The 13,287-nt window shown below is 56.5% G+C and overlaps 1 protein-coding gene across 3 annotated transcripts in view; it reads right to left on the bottom strand.

Moving 5' to 3' along the window:
* Positions 1–13,281, bottom strand: part of Limd1 (LIM domains containing 1) — a 58,970-nt gene extending 45,689 nt beyond the window's left edge. For 2 of the 3 annotated variants that reach the window (XR_002817980.1, XM_004640672.2), the window contains exon 1: positions 11,805–13,281. Coding sequence is in view for 2 of the 3 variants with exons in the window: in XM_004640672.2 (XP_004640729.1) it covers positions 11,805–13,158 (1,354 nt within the window). In the remaining variant the exon portion in view is untranslated. The remainder of the gene's footprint in view (positions 1–11,804) is intronic. The other variant, XM_023700683.1, reaches the window with a different exon arrangement.
* Positions 13,282–13,287: the final 6 nt, after the last annotated feature.

The following is a 13,287-nucleotide window of genomic DNA, read 5'->3' as shown; positions in this document are numbered from 1 at the left end:
GCCCTCAGCTGGAGCCTTCGGTCTCTCGTGTGCGGATGTCCTCCACTCCCCTTCTGTATATGATTTTTGGGCGGCTGCCATAAAGAACCTTACAAATATGCGTCAGTGTTGTCTTGCTCCCCTTGCAAAACCCTAACCTACAACAGGCAGCAAAAGGCTCCACAGGAGGCCTGGCCAGGGCACCCAGATGGCCCAGCCAACGTTGTCATCACCTGGCCATCCTGAGACTCACCAAGCTTCAGGTAGGTGGTGGCGCCCGGTGCCCCCTACCTCCCGAGCAGACGCTGCTTCTCAGGCCTGGAGGGGGGGCAGGTGGTGACGGCACCCCAGGAGGGTCCCTGCTGCGGCACAGAGAGCCAGAGGGCAGGCAAGCAGCCCTGGTGCCCCTGCCTCCCAGCCATCCTGGGCCCACATTCTGCAGGTCAATGGCAGAGGTGTCCCCAAGCCACACAGGAAGCACTCAAGGCCACTCTGGGCCACAGGCATTGCACCAGCCGCCTTCCTTGAGCTTCACCATCACCACGCAAGCCCTCAAACCCATGATGGCCTCTCTTTATTGCAGGGGAAAGGAAGTTACGGGGAAAATTTCCCAATCACAGTGCACTTGAGCTCGCCTTGCTGACCAACATGCTCCCAGCAGGCCCTGCCTGCAACGTGAACAAGCGCTGCTGGGTGTGGTGGTGTGCCCCTGTGGTCCCCGCACTCTGGAGGCTGAGGCTGAGGCTGAGGCAGGAAGGTGGCTGGGAGTTTCAGGCCCACTTGCACTATCCAGTGGGGATGGGACCAGGGAGATGGCTCAGTAGGATAAGTGCTTGACTGGCAAACACAAGGATCTCAGTTCAATCCCCGGTTCCGCCAAATAAGAAAAAAAAAAGATGGGGATTCAAATCTTCCCTTTGTTTTCCCTTATTTTATTTATTTTTATTTATTTATTTTTGTGGAACTGGGGATTGAACTCGGGCCCTTGCACTTGCCAGGGAAGCACTTATTCCACTGAGCCATCTCCCCAGCCCGTGGTTTTGTTTTTTGAGAAAGGGTCTTGTGTGTGGTTCAGGCTAACCTTAAACTCACAGCCATGGTCCTGCTTCATTATGGAGTGCTGGGATTACACTGGTGCGCTACTGCCCTAGTGGAAAATCTTAACTTTAAATGAGATAAGAAAGGGCCAGTCAGATAGCTCAGTAGACTAAAGCACCTACTTAGGCACAATGCAGCGGGCAGGGCTCAATCCCTGGCATGCTGTGCCAGCCCTGCACCCAGGGTGTGCAGAGACAGTGATTGAGACTGGGCGTGGTGGCGCCTGCCTGTAATCCCAGCGCTGGGGAGGATGAAAACAGGAGAACCACTACGAGTCCAATCTACATAGTGAGACCCTGTAGGCCCTGTACTAAATGCGTTTAATACATACATAAATAAAGTGAGCGTAACTGCACATTGTAAATAAACTATTTACATACTTAAATGAATATACCAAAAAAAAAGGTTATGGACATGGATCTGATGGATGGAGCTCGGAAAGCTCTCTTGAACTATGAGACAAGCTTGAGAATAGAAGTCAAACATTAAACATGGGAAAGCATAAAAAGTGAAAGGGTCTGAGCCTACTATGACCAGGGTCTTCATTGCAATTCTTGAACTGCCATGAGAAAGAAGACACAAGTGTGTAGTTTAAACCACTGTATTTAGATACTCCAATATATACTGTGTGGTTAAAAAAAAAAAAAAAGTGAGCGTAATAGCGCATGCCTGTAGCCCCAGCACCCCAGAGGCTGAGGCAGGCGATCTGTGCACTTCCAGACCAGCCTGGGCTACACAGTGAGCTCCAGGCCAGCCTCAACTGCACAGGGAGGCCCTGTCGCTGAAAGACAATAATTAAAACTCCCGCAGAGAGCAAGGGTGATTGGCCAGACATGCCTGCAAGCAGCCCGGGTTCTACCGCAGCACCAAGGAGCTGCGAGCACCCACGCACCAAGGAGCTGCGAGCACCCACGTCAAGAGCATCCTGAGCCACTCTTGACGCCAGGAGACACTGTGTCCAGGGAGGAACCGCTGAGGGAATTCCGCACGGATACTGCTAAATAATTCTTCCTTTACCATTTAATTATGAATTTAATTAACTTTCTGCATAACTTCTTTTGCATAGTTGCCTCCTTTGGTTCCACCTGAGGAGCGGGCCTGTCTTCCCCCGGGTGGCCCCGACTTCCTCGGGAAGGGCCGGGTCACGCGGGCACAGTCGCGGCCGCCGGGGACTCCCCGCTGTGCGCACTTCCCGCAGCCTCCGCTCGCGGCACAGGCGGAGCAGGCGAGGCTCACGCCAAGGGCCCTGGCCAGCAGCATCTGGGGGCAGTCCAGGCTTCAGCTCCCCAATAAGAACCCACACACGATTGTCCACAAGTAAACTTGGACGCCTGAGGGGGTCAGCGGTTGTCCCTCCGGCAAAGCGGTCGCTTCTGGTTCTTTTTCTGCTCATCAGTTTAAGTGATTGCTTAACAAAGCAGTCAGGCTCGGGAGCTGCGCTTCGGTCCCCAGATCCTCCAGCCTTGCTGCACCTGCCCTGAAGGCGTCCTGAGCCAGCCAAGAAAAAAAAAATCCTTTTCTGTCAATGTTTGCTGGCTTTTCTGCAATGAGCTGTGTTTATGATTTTTTAAAACAGCAAAAAGAAAAAAAGTTCTTGGGGGAGGGGGACTACCCGCTCCAGCCCCCTCCTATTCCTCTCTCGGACAGGAGCTTTCTTTCTCTCAATAAATATATTCTGCTCATAACCTCCGTTTGTTCCTAAAATTCATTCTTCGGTTTTAGAGAACACGAACTCATGCAGGTCAGGTCCAGAGATCATTTTTCCCTATGTCATTTGGAGGTTCCCTATATGGTTTGGAGGTCACCCACCCGAGACCAGTTTTTCTCCCTGTATCATTTTGGAGTTTCTCACCGAGATCATTGGACAGAGATTCAAAGCTGTAATGAAAATGCCTGGTGTCTATTGAGGGCCTTTAGATAGAACCTCTGAGGAATGTATCTGACTGCTGGTCAACAATTACGACCCGTTTCAGCTTGAAGAAGCCAGAGCGGTCATCGTCCAAGGTTCCCTCATGACAGTTGGGGTTACTTCTTCAGAGGGGGGAATGTTGCAGGCAGCCGAGATAGACAGAAATATTATAGGCAGTTAGACAGGGCCAGGCCCTCAAGGAGACAAGATGGAAGGTGACTTTGCAACTTGGAAGAGACAGACACTCCCATATAGGCCACACCTCAAGACCAAGACAAAATGAGGAAGCACAGCTACATACTTCCCTAGGGATGAGCATTAGGGATTGATATCCTAAATAGTATCAATCAACTTGAAAGAGCCCAAATGAGTCACTAGCCCAACCCCCAACAGGAAGAGACCCTGTTCTGTATTCCTGCCCGCTTGCTACATGACTCGCTTTCCCATTTGATACTGGACTTAATCAATTTTATCTGAGCAATGGTGCTTGTAATCTCATTGGTTGACCATAGTTTTGTCCCACTTCATGCTCAACTAAGCAAGTTCCCATGTCTTCTCCATCACCTTAGACCTGTCTCACCACATGGTTTTCCTCTATAAAAGTCCCTGCAAGAGACAACTTGGGGCGGGGAACTACCCGCTCAGGCCCCCCCTCCTGTCCCTCTCTCGGGACAGGAGCTTTTTCTCTCAATAAATATATTCTGCTCATTGAAAAAAAAAAAAAGTTCTTGAAATAAAGCTTTAAAAAGCACACACACAGGGCCGGCCAGATAGCTCAGCAGGCTAAAGTCTCTGCTTAGGCAGAGTGCAGCAGCCGGGTTTCAATTCCCAGCGTGCTATTTGGGCCCTGTCCCGGGGCACTCTGAGGCTGTGACTGAGGCTGGGTGTGGAGGCACGCATCTGTAATCCCTGACCTGGAGAGGCTGTAAACAGGAGGATCTGGCTGGGGAGATAGCTCAGTGGAATTAAGTGCTTGCCTGGCAAGTGCAAGGGCCTGAGTTCAATCCCTGGTTCCACAAAACAAACAAACAAACAAACAAACAAACAACCAGGAGGATCACTAGGAGTCTGATGTATCCGACGTAGTACGTAGACCCTGTCCAAAACAAGCCAAAACCTTCTGTAACAGAGAAAGCTGGAGAATCACGGCTCCTCAGAGCAGGGAGCTGTGAAGAAAAGCGATACAATCTGCTGCGAGGCCAGAGGACAGTACTGTGACCTGGGACGCTGGACAGCAATCCAGCAAGCGTGGGCAGCTTGGAAAGCAGGTGGCTCAGAAGTGGGCCCCTGGGACACTGCACACGCAGCTGCAATCCACGGATGATCGGACTCCCACGCCACCGCTGGCCACGTTACAGGGCACAGTCACTGCAGAAAAATGTTTGGCAACTGCTGGAAGTTACAGACATTAAGCACAGTCACAGAACGCACAAAAATGGTCAAAGCAGATTGATTCATAACTGCCGAACACTGAAAGGAATAAAAAGTTGCTTAATAGGGGCCAGGGAGATAGCTCCGTAGAATAAGCACTTGCCTGGCAAGCACAAGGGCCCGAGTTCAATCCCCAGTACCAGGAAAAAAAAAAAAAAAGGTGGGCTGAGGCAGGAGGATCATCAGGAGTTTGAGGCTACCTGGTGAGTTCAAGCCAGCCTCGACTACATAATGAGACCCTGTGTAAAAAACTTCTTCAGCAGGAAGGTGGGAAAGCAAAAAAAAAAAAAAAAAAAAAAAAAGCCCCAAGTTCCCACACCCTTCTCCCACTGACTGCTGGGAGCAACAGAGCAGCGGGGAAGGGAAAGCCCAGGAGGGAAGGAATCCAGCCACCTTCCAGCCTGGGACCCAGAGCCCTGAGGGTCTTCCCAGCCTTCACTTCCTCGCCTGGGCTGTGTCCTTGGGTGGGGCAGTGTGGAGGGAGGCAGCCAGCCAACTGCAATCTCCTCCCGGCAGACAGAAGCGCTCTGTGGAGCTGACTGCTGCTCCAGACAGTGGTGGGAGCTGGACAGCCGCCTGCCACCGCCCCACGCCCACACGCCCGGGCCACACCGGCTCACTAGAGGCCAAGGCCACCTCCCGGGCATCCTGGCAGGAAACACCATCCTCTTGCTGGTCTAAAAGGGCCCCCACAGTACTGAGAAACTGAAAGGTTCTCTTTTTCTTTTTTTTCTTTGGTGCTGGGGGCTGAACCTACCAAGCTACAGCCCTAGGCCTTTATTTTTTGAGACAAGCTGTGGATAAGCTGCCCTGTCAGGGAATCCTGCAATCTTCCTGCCTCAGCCTCCCAAGCGCTGGAGAGTGGCTGCAGTATAAAAACAGGAATAAGCTATTTTACATTCTTTCTTTCTAATACTAAGTCTTCAAAATCCAGAACAGGCTTCACACTGAAATGCTTGTCTCTGTCTCCGCTCCCAGGAGCCCCTGTGAGCCGTTCAGGGCAGGGCCTCCCGCGTGGCACAGCTTAGCTGGGGCCGACCACTGCTGCCTTCCCACAACTGCATGCCCACGCACACAGCTGGCAGAGGGCGAGACTGAGGCTCGGGTCCCCCGAGTCCCCTTCTTGCACATGACCCTCTTGGCCACCATCCGTACTCCAGGCCCAGCCTGCTGCCACTGAGGAGGACACAGAGATAGGAGGGTTAGCAGGGCCGCCCCGGGAGGCAAGAGGAGAAAGAAGCCGGAACGCCTCATGGAGCTGGCTCCTGGCGCCACAGCCACAGAGCCAAAGCATACACTCAGGCCTTGAGGGTCCTTGCTCGCTCCAAAGAGTCACAGAACTCATGCGCGCCACACACACCCCTCCCGGGCCAGTCTACCCTTTGCTGCTTGCACACGCACTCACACGCGTGCACACACACACACCCCTGTGCTCCCCTGGCCATCACTTGTGTGCACACACATGTACATTCATGCATGCACACATGTGCATGGGGGGCCTACAACGAGCTCTGCCCTGCGGAGACCCTGCCAACAGCTGGGCACGCCACCCTTCCCTCTCCGGGGTGCCCAGCATGCTCTCCAGTCCACAGCCCCAGCTCCAGAGGAAACCAAAGCCCAGCCGGCCCAGGACCCTTGGGACCCCCGAGGAGGGGAGCCAGCACCCAGCTCACACAGCTGCCCGAGTGGAAACAGGAGGGGAACTTGGGCCCCGGCTGGCCACCCTGATACTCAGCTCTCCCTGAACTCACTGCGGGGCAGAAGCTCAAGCTGGTCCTGCCTAAATAACAGACGGAATTAGGGCGGCTTCCAGAACCTTCTGTGCATGACAGAGCAGGCCCAGGGAGCCGGAGGGAAGCAGGCCGCTGGAGTGTTCCCAGCCAGCCTCCAGGACCTTTTGCCCTCCTGGGATGCACAGGGACACAGGGACAAGCACGTGACACAAGACGAGCAAGGAACCAGGCCAGGCCTCACCTCATAGCTTCCAAACTTAAAAATAACCTGGCTGTCATCCTAAGGCCTGCCTGGAGAGGCCCCAGCCCCCATACCTGCTGGCTGCCCCGGGAGAGGAAAACAGAAACAGGGTGCACAGAGGCATCTGCCCCGCTCTGCACACGCCGCCACCAGCTCCGCTGTGGGAGGGTTCTGTCCAGCAAGCCCAAGACGCCAGCCAGTGCATCCCTGTCCAGTCAGTGGGGTCACCACTGACCCTGGGGGTAAGGTCATCCTCAGGAGAACAACGGGATCTCAGTTACAGCAGCAAGGAGGAAGCCAGGGCTGGGCTCTGAACGGTCCACAGCCTGTGATCAGGGTGTATTTCTCTATTTCTCTTCGTAGGTTTTTTTTTTTGGTGGAACTGGGGATTGAACTCAGGCCCTTGCGCTTATTCTGAGGTTATCTCCCTGGCCCCATCTCTTCGTAGTTTTTTGAGACAGGGTCTCCCATGCAGTTCGGCCAACCTTAGCCTCCTGGCGAGCCTCCCACCTCCGCCTCCCCAGTGCTGGGATTATAGGTGTGTGCTGCCACGCACGGCCTGGAAAGGTGCATTTGCAAGCGTCCTACGTATATTAAGTTGTGTGATCCTCCCAGCAGCTCCCCGACTGTCCCTGTTCAGCAGATGAGGAAACTGAGGCACATGGCCCTTGAACAGCCTGCCTAACCCACTTATGGAGCCGCCTGATGGGGCTAGCCGCTGGGCATAAGGCCTTGACCTCTGCCTTGCGCTGCATGTCGGCTCCTGGATGCACAGGGCTGTGACAAAAAGGATTTAGGGGCACTGTGGACACTGGGTTGGGGAGAGGTGTCCCTGTCAGTGTGGAGGGATGGGCGACGGCACAAGGGGCTGGATGCCCGATTTGCAGCCCTGGGCAGCATCTGCCTGCCCTTCTCTGCCGGAGTTGCTGAGAGAAATGATGTCCCGCTGTCCCTTCAGCAGGGCCCAGGTCACCACTGAATGTCCAAGGACTAGCCAAGGCCCGGTGTTCCCTGGTGCCCTGCTGTCCCTGCATGGAGGATGCCAGGCTAACTCAGGGCCAGAGCCTCGATGGCCCTCGCTGTCTCCTAAGGGTGGCCCTGGGTCCCGGTGGCTTCAACTGGACGCACTCTGCCAACAAGCCAGTCTCACTGCTGGGAAGAATGTTTTGTAGTAAACCTGAACCCTGGCCTAAACCTGGCCCCCAGGCAGGGGACAAAAAAGGACTCAAGAGTTCTGACTTTTCACACCTGCTTTGCAAGACAGCCAGGAGAAAAAATGGCTACTACCCAAGATGTGACCAGAACCTAGGATGGAGCTCCCCTGGGGGTCCAAAGTCTCTGAGGGCCCCGCCCCTCCGGGCTCTGCCAAGGAGGGGCGGCATCTAATGACAGCCTCTGCCTCCACCCCAGGGCTCCAGGCAGGGCGGAGTCCCTGAGGTCACCAGGCTCCCTGGACATCCCTGTCTCTCAAGTGCATCCTCCTATTTTTCCTGATTATTTTTCTTTATTTTGGACTCAGTTGAAATAGCATGCATTGTACCGGCTCCTACAGTTGAATGTCATTTATTTCCTTCTGATACTTTTCTTGGGTGGTGGGGCCTCCTGCACGCCCCCACTGAGCTCCACACACTCACATGCATCCTCTCCCCACATTTCCTCCTCCTCCATGGAAGTTAGAAATCAAGAAATGTGAAGAAACATAACTTGTGTGAATTAGGCATGGAGGCTGAGGCAAGCGGGTCACTTCGAGTCGGAAGTCAGCCTCGGCTACACCGTAAGTTCAAGGCCTGCCTGAGCTATGGGGGGCGAGGGGGGCCCCGCACAGGACCCTGTGTCAAAAGAACTAAAAACAACTTTTAAAGGTTCTGGCCAGAGTAGCCTCAAGCTCCATTTCTCGTTCCGGGTCATTCACGGAAGAAGCACGGAGTCATAAAAACTTTCTTCCTGGTCACAGAGGCAGAGCGGAAGGAGACTCTGTGCCCTGCCAGGGGCCTGTGTTTGGTGACAGTGATCCAGGCCACAGCTCAGCCGGGCCAAGGACTGCACAGGGCCCAGGAGCCACAGGCCACTGCCCCATGACTCACCATCACCACCACCTCCTGGCTGTCCCCGTCCTGTCCCAGGGACCGCAGACACAGTCTGTGTCCAGCACCAAAGCCCCATGCTACACTTTCACTTTTTAAAAACTAAGCCATGAGTCAGTGTCACACACATGGGGCTCAGCGCTGTGGCCATCCTGGAGGGGTAGTCCCACTCTGTCTTGCTCACGAGGATCCTCCTGCCCGAGCCTCCTAGAGCTGGGATGACAGGCGTGCGCCACCACGCCCAGCCTGCTGTGTCTTTCCTGTAAATAAGGCTTTCAGTCTAAACATTCATTGTATTTTCCAATCACCCCTGTATAAGTGTACTGAAATGTCACACTGTACTCTGTATTGTACTATAAATAGACACAATTAGTATTGTGCCAGGTACAAAGCAATTTCTTTTTTTATGAAGTTTGTCTCTAGCGCCTTCCCCATAGACAGACCCGGCAGCCACAGAGGCATTCTGGAGGAAGCTAGGGCACAGCCGGAAGCACAGCTAGGTCCCTGTAGGAGTCCATGTCAGGAAACCCAGATCCAGCCAAGGAAATCCCAGTGGCGGTGCCAGCTCAGTCGGAACTTAGAAGCCCAGCTCCCTCAGGCCTGCCAGGTCTCCGGAGCCAGCACGGGCTTCACTTTTCCGCAAGTCAGGCATCCAGGGGACCCTGGCGCTATGACCCCAAAGAGGTCACACAGCTACTTCTCTGCGCTCCCGACTAGACGACTAGAGTCGCCCCACCTCGAATACACCCCCGCGTTCAGCACTACTGAGCAGATCCAGCGTCACACATGGGCCAGGCTTGTGAGGAGCCCCAGACCTAGCCAGTGACAGCATGAGGCGGGCTCGGCAGCCCAGTTTCCACCCCCTCCTGCACCCCCAGGACAGCTCAGTCTCAAGGCCCACAGGAGCCTGAGCACTGGGACTTCCTGCCATGTGGCCAGCTAGGAAGAGGGGGGCAGGCAGGCAGACGGACACATGGACAGCCAGACCGACCGACAGACAGCAATGCCAGTGCAGGTGGGGTGAGCCTGCCTTGGAGTGTCTCGTTCCAAAGGCCCATCAGCCCTGCCGCTCTCACAACAGGGGGCGCTTGGCTGGGGACAAGCGTGCATGCGAGGAGTGCACGTGACTACCCACGCATCCTGGGGCGTTTGGATTTTCTATGCACAAGCACAAGATAGTATTAAAGGAAAGACCCTGAGAGGGTAAATCCACAGGGACAAAATACAAACGTCACCGCAGGGGACAACAGGAAGTGTGGGAACTCCCTCTGCGGTGGCTGTGAATGCTTTAGTATACACAGTGAACTGCTTCTTTGAAGCACTTGATTTTACTACATACATTTTACTTCTAATTTTTTTTTTTTTACTTTTTTTTGGGAGACAGTTGATTCATAGCCCAGGTTGAACTTGAACTTGAGGCATTCCTCCTGTCTCAGCTCCCCGAGTGCTGGAGTTATAGGCATGAGTCAGCATGCCCAGCTCCTTCAATTTTTGTAATAAATAAATGCACAAGGGCTGGAGGTGAGCCCAGTGGTCGAGCCCCTGCCTAGCACACAGGGGTCCTGGGCTCTACCCCAAGGAATTGCAAAAATGAATGAATGAACCCAATAGGTTTTCCCAGAAGTCTGTGTGCAAAAGGCAGCGCCTCTGGGCACGCTGCCCTCTAGGCCTGAACACCCTCTTCCCGAAAGCCATGCCACCCTCCTGCCAGGCTTTCCCCACATGCCACCTCCTGGGCACCGCAGATCCCATGACTCCAAGATGCCAATCTCCCTGCCCGCCCTGCACCCTCCCTGGCCCTGCTGCCAGCTCTGCCGGTGGCCTCCTGCGCTATCTTCTCAGCAAGGCTGAGGCTCCTGTCCATCTCGCTCCCCATGGACGACCCTTAGGTCCTAGCCCAGAGTATGGCCCACCACAGAGTGTGGGGCGAGGCACTGGGCGAGAGTCCCACAGAACTGCTGCCAAGGCGGCGCCACTCCCTGCACCGCAACTGGACCCTGAACCAAAAGGTGAAGGCGCCACGGGCTCTGCTGCCCAGAAGGGCAGACTGGCAGAGCAGAAGGCCAGCGCAGGGCACAGCAGCTCCTGGAAACTGCAATGCCAAGCAGCAAACAGCAGCCGGGACTTCTGATAGGTGGGGTGAGGGCCGCACCCCGAGTTCTCAGGAGCAAAACACAGCACCACTGAGGGTCACGTGACATCTGCTGCCCTAGAAGAGGGGGTCACGGCCTTCTGTACCTCTGCTCCTCTCCTTGTGGCAGAGCTGCCACCCGACCAGGGCCCAGGCCGGCAAGGGGGCAGCTGTGAGCCCAATAACCCAGAGTTTAAAATGTGCAAAATAAAAAAAAGAGCTTCAGACTCCTAATAACAGGCTCCCTTCCCAGGCATTCCTGGCTCCTGACGGCAGCAACAGGTACCTTCACGCGCCGCCAACCACCGCGCAGAGAAAAAGGCAGAGCCAGCAGTCTCAGAAGTCTGCGGTTTGAAAAAAAGAATAAAACAAAACCTGCAGGTCTGCGCAAAAGCAGCCTGAACTTGCACTGGATCTTGACCCTGCTGTGGGTGCCCTGGCAGGGTGCCGGGGGAGCACGGGCTGTGGGGGTCTCCCAGCGGGGATGGGCACTGGCCATCCCTGAACACAGCCCACCCCTCAGCTGTGCCTCCACCCAGGGCTCCCGCAACTAGAGGGACAAGTTTTTGCTTGTTTTTTGGTTTTTGAGACAGAGTCTCTCTCTGTAGCCCTGGCTGGGCTCAAACTGCTGACGACCGTCTGGCCTCAGCCTCCTGGTGCGCTGGGACCACAGGCAGGCGCCACCAAGGCCACCTGAGAATTTGCATTTCTAAGCAGATGCTGAGTGAGGGGTCACCCTGGAGAACCTTTGTCCCCGAGCAGCCAGCCTCCTGGGGACAGCTCACCTGCCTCAACTGCTAGGACACCCTGGGGACACTGAGGCAGGCCAAAAACATAAGCTGACCGCCTGGGAGCCCGTGGCCCTGAGCGAGCACTGAGAAGGCTCAAAGGTGGCAGCAGAGCCCTTGGAACTGCACCCAGAGCACCTCCTGCCTCCAAGAGCAGCCCGCCTGGCCGCGCTGGGTCGGCTTCTGACCAAGGGTGCTTCCAAGTTTCTGAACCAGAACATGCAGCTGAAAGGGAAGGAAGGAAGGAATGGGAGATGGGAGGAGGGAGGAAGGGAGGGAAAGAGGGAACGAAGGAAGGAGGAAGGAAAGGAGGACGGAAGGAAGGCAAGCAGGCCAGCCAGGCCCAGGCCGTGCATCAGCGACGGCCTGGCCTTCCTGTGAGGACCTAGCATCCGGCCTGGGCCACTCACCAAAGTAGTCGGCCCTGGGGTGGGCATCCATCTCCCGCTCCAGACGCTGCGTGAGGGCTTCCAACTTCAGCTCTGCAGTGGAGGGGCCAAGCTCAGGGCCAGGCAGCAGGGTCTGGCAGGGTAGCCTCACTCTGGGGGAGCCGGGCGCATCTGGGAGCCCAGGGCTCAGGCTGCCATCAGGGGACCAGCCAGCAGGACCCTCTTTACATGACAGCTCTGGGAGGGAGGACCTCCCCGGGTGGCCAGGGCCAGTGGTGCCAAGCTTGGGACCAGAGCCGGGGTCTGCACAGCCACGCTTCGGCACAGGGCTAGGAACGACCTTGTCAGTGGGTGAGGGTAATGGAGCAGAGCTGGAAAGGTAAGACTTGGGCCCGTCCTGGAACCACGGCTGGGGGTCTAAGGTGGGCTTGGCCAGCACGCCCGAAGCCTCACACCCCAGACCAGAGTTTGTTCTCAAAAGGACTCCCTGGCTGGGGACCGGGTGTGCAGACACTTGAAGACTCCTGGGCTGCGATGGGGCCCCATTCTCCAGGCTGGCAGACAGAAGGAGTGGGCTCACCCTCTGTGACGAGGCCGTGGACCACAGGCCTGCTGGCTTCTCGCTGCCGGGACCACCAACACTAACGTCCTGGCCACGCAGGCCACTGTCAAAGGGCAGCTGCACCTGGTGCAGGTGACGGTCCCCACTAGGTCTGGGCAATGAGAGGTCATTCCCAGCGGCAGGAGGCCACCTGCTCCCTGCACCCAGGCCTGTGCTGGGGGACGCACCTGGCTTCTCGCCCCAGATGGGACTTGTGGGAGACAGGTTATCGTAGTAGTCTCCGTGAGTGAGGCAGGACGGGTCCTCACAGGGGCCTGGCTGGTGGCCAGCAAACTTCTCCGAGCTCCCCAGGCCCTCCCTGGCCATGTGCTCCAGGCTGCCAGGCCTTGGCCCGGGGATGTAAGGCCCAGCCCTCTGCTCGGAGGCTGGGTGTACGGGCTGGCCAAGAGCCGAGGTGGTGGCCACCGCCGGGGCCACTGCAGAGGCCGCGAGAGGGGGCTTCGCCGCCCCATCAGCAGCAGCCAGCCTGGGGCCCAGGCGGACCCCGCCATGGACGGGACCCCGGCCTCCCCTGGGCAGCGGCTCTTCCTGCAACAGCTGCTGCTGCTGCTGCTGCTGCTGCTGCTGCTGCTGCTGCTGCTGGAGGTGGATCTTGGCCATCTTGGCGGCGAACACCCTGCGAGTCTCCTCGAACTCAGGGTTGTTGCCCGCGCCCCTGTCCACGCGGAAAAGGCCGTCCTTGGAGGCCTCGTACATGTTCAGGTCCTCGATAAACTTGCTGGCCTCCAGGCCCAGGTCGTCGTACTTGTCCATGCCGTCGGCGCGCAGGTGTCCCGGCTGGGCAGCGGTTCCGGGCGCTGGGGGAGGAGCGGCGGCGGCGGCGGCGGCGGGCGCAGGAGCAGGCGGAGGGAGGAAGCCGGCGAGCGGCGCTGGCGTCCGGCC

The sequence above is a fragment of the Octodon degus genome, unplaced genomic scaffold, assembly GCF_000260255.1.
Source record: "Octodon degus isolate 3935 unplaced genomic scaffold, OctDeg1.0 scaffold00126, whole genome shotgun sequence".
Taxonomy (NCBI): Eukaryota; Metazoa; Chordata; class Mammalia; order Rodentia; family Octodontidae; genus Octodon; species Octodon degus.
Note: the sequence above shows the minus strand (reverse complement) of the source record. Positions and strands in the feature narration are given on the sequence as shown.